Source organism: Rhinopithecus bieti, unplaced genomic scaffold (genome assembly GCF_001698545.2).
Source record: "Rhinopithecus bieti isolate Rb0 unplaced genomic scaffold, ASM169854v2 scaffold_11964, whole genome shotgun sequence".
In the NCBI taxonomy this organism is placed as follows: Eukaryota; Metazoa; Chordata; class Mammalia; order Primates; family Cercopithecidae; genus Rhinopithecus; species Rhinopithecus bieti.
In genome coordinates, this window is record NW_016807677.1 from 229,087 (window position 1) to 232,484 (window position 3,398).

Below are 3,398 nucleotides of genomic sequence, written 5' to 3' on the forward strand. Positions count from 1 at the left end.
AAGACCATTAACCAAGTCCTTTCCAAAATACTTCACAGGGAGCAGGTTCATGGAGGGGCCAGGTTTGCCAAGCAGAAGGCTCTTACTAGAGCCTTACTAGACCCTGATCAGCTGCCTGGGTCAGATAGCATTTTTGGCCTTAGTAGAAAAAGGGCAAGCTCTGTGTAAAGTCTAGTTGCAATTTTGCCTAGAGACTTGAAGTTGTTAAAATCCAAGCCAATTAAGATAGTCTTATCTTTTTAAAAGAAATTGTTTTTGGGGAGGTTGAGGTGGGAGGGGCATTGGAGGTCATGAGTTTGACATGATGCCTGACCAACATGGCAAAACCCCATCTCTACTAAAAATACAAAAGTTAGCTGGGGCCAGACATGATGGTACATGCCTGTAATCCCAGCTATTTGGGAGGCTGAGGCAGAAGAATGGCTTGAACCCGGGAGGCAGAGGTTGCAGTGAGCCGAGATCACACCACTGCACTCCAGCCTGGGCAAGAAGAGTCAAATTCCGTCTCAATAAATACATAAATACATACATAAATAAATAAATAGCTGGGTGTGGTGGTGCACACCTATAGTCCCAGCTACTATGGAGGCTGAGAAGGGAGGATTGCTTGAGCCCATGAGGTTGAGGCTGCAGTGGGCCAAGGTTGTGCCGCTGCACTCCAGTCTGCATGACAGAGAGAGACTCTGTGTCAAAAAAACAAAAAACAAAACAAAACAAAACAAAACAAAACACCCAGAAGGGCTGGGCATGGTGGCTCATGCCTACAATCCCAACACTTTGGGATGATGACGTGGGCGAATCACGAAGTCAAGAGTTTGAGACCAGCCTGGCCAACATGGTGAAACCCCGTCTCTACTAAAAATAAAAAAAATTAGCTGGGCGTGGTGGCAGGTGCCTGTAATCCCAGCTACTTAGGAAGCTGAGACAGGAGAACTGCTTGAACCCGGGAGGCTGAGGTTGCAGTGAACCAAGATCGTACCACTGCACTCCAACCTGGGCGACAGAGAGAGACTCCCTCTCAGAAAAAACAAACAAACAAACAAACAAACAAACAAACAAAAAAAAAACAGAAATCACTTTTGGATAGCACTTTACAAGCCAGCAAAAATGTTGTCAAATAATATAAGCACTGCTTCCAAAAGACAAATCTGTGCTGACTACGGGAGGGAAAGTAGACAAAAACACTCTTCCCTAAAAAGGCTTTGTTCTTGTGACGAGATGTCAAGCTAAATGAAATGTGACAAGAACACCTGTAATATAAAGAAGGGCTTATATATATATCTATCCAACAGTTGGAACACACACATTTATACTGAAAGGATTTTATGTACTTTTCAAATACATCATTAGATACTGCCCTTCAGTTAACAAAACAAGCACTGGTAGTTTATTTAATAGCAGAATGAGTAAATTTTGTATAGTGCCACCATGCCTGGCTAATTTTTTAAGTTTTTGTAGAGACAGGGTCTTGTTGCTCAGCCCTCATTGCTCAGGCTGTTCTTGAACTCCTGGGCTCAAGCGATCCTTTGGCCTCAGCCTCTCAAAGTGTTGCTATTATAGGCGTGAGCCACTACACCTGTCCTAAAGCCTTGTTTTTTTTAAAAACTATATTTCAAGCAAGATCCTAAGTGATTAATTTACTGTTTTCATAACAGCAAAAGATAAACATCTCTTTTTACCTTTTGCTAGTGAGTATGAAGTCATTTATTAGATTTCAAAATGACCTTTTATTCAGTTCCAATATTTAAAAGCCATCCTAACAGAGCTGCTTTACTCACAGGTAGCTACCGTATGCAATAAATTAACTTCTTTCCTATGCATTTAGAGTGATGCTAGTTACATAACTTAAATAATTTTCTGTGGTTCATATTGGGAACTCTAGTTCACAAAGACTATAATAGGTAGACAAAGTGTTAACACTCCCTATCAAAAGCTTCTACACACCTGTAGCTGCACCCCTTTCTTATCTTCATTTTCCACATGAAGACGAATTCGGCCATATTTGTCATCTGAGATCCTAAGCATGATCATGCCATGCAACTCCATATTCTGTAATCCTCCATCTCGTCCACAGGTTAATGTGATCTTTTCTTCAATCTTCATATGTACACTACAAAGAGAAAGTAAAACATTTGTTTAGAAAGGTAGAAACCTATGGCCGGGCACAGTGGCTCATGCATATAATCCCAGCACTTTGGGAGGCCGAGGTGGGCACATCACCTGAGGTCGGGAGTTCGAGATTACCCTGACCAACATGGAGAAACCCTGTCTCTACTAAAAATACAAAATTAGCCAGGCGTGGTGGTGCATGCCTGTAGCCCCAGCTACTTGGGAGGCTGAGGCAGGAGAATCCTTGTACCAGGAGGCAGAGGTTGCGGTGAGCCGAGATTGTCCCATTGCACTCCAGCCTGGGCAACAAGAGTGAAACTCCATCTCAAAAACAAAACAAACCAAAACAAAACAAAAGAAAAAAGAAAGGTAGAAACCAGAACTCCCTTTCTCCAAGGTCTAATGATTAGCCATTCAACAATGTTTTTTTAAAGGTTCTACTGCTATAGCTATAAACATTTAAAAGACGACACCCTTTGATACAGCAATTCAACAGACAAATTCTCATCTGTGCAAAACAATATGCTAAGTTATTCACTGAAGAATTGTTTGTAATGGCAAAAGTTTAGAAACAAGTGTCTGCCACTAGGGGGCTGCTTAAATAAAGGCAAATCCACGGGCGCAGTGGCACACACCTGTAATCCCAACACTTTGGGAGGCCAAGGTGGGCGGATCATGAGGTCAGGAGATCGAGACCATCCTGGCTAACACGGTGAAACCCCGTCTCTACTAAAAATACAAAAACAAAATTGGCCGGGTGTGGTGACGGGCACCTGTAGTCCCAGCAACTCAGGAAGCTGAGGTAGGAGAATGACGTGAACTCAGGAGGTGGAGCTTGCAGTGAGCTGAGATCACGACACTGCACTCCAGCTTGGGCAACAGAGCAAGACTCCACCTCAAAAAAAAATAAAAATAAAAAATAAAGGAATATTCACCCAAATGAATAGTAGGCAATGGTGAGAAAACAACTGAAAAAAGGTTCTATTTGAAAATATTTTCGGCCGGGCGCGGTGGCTCAAGCCTGTAATCCCAGCACTTTGGGAGGCCGAGACGGGCGGATCACGAGGTCAGGAGATCGAGACCATCCTGGCTAACACGGTGAAACCCCGCCTCTACTAAAAGACAAAAAACTAGCCGGGCGACCTGGCGGGCGCCTGTAGTCCCAGCTACTCGGGAGGCTGAGGCAGGAGAATGGCGTGAACCCGGGAGGCGGAGCTTGCAGTGAGCTGAGATCCGGCCACTGCACCCCAGCCTGGGCGACAGAGCGAGACTCCGTCTCAAAAAAAAAA

General features: G+C 44.0%; 1 protein-coding gene across 1 annotated transcript in view; it reads right to left on the reverse strand.

Moving 5' to 3' along the window:
* Positions 1-3,398, reverse strand: part of ARCN1 (archain 1 coat protein complex I subunit delta) — a 36,812-nt gene that overhangs the window by 8,524 nt on the left and 24,890 nt on the right. Inside the window, exon 6 of the mRNA XM_017883055.1 lies at positions 1,945-2,110. Within this exon, the coding sequence (XP_017738544.1) occupies positions 1,945-2,110 (166 nt within the window). The remainder of the gene's footprint in view (positions 1-1,944; positions 2,111-3,398) is intronic.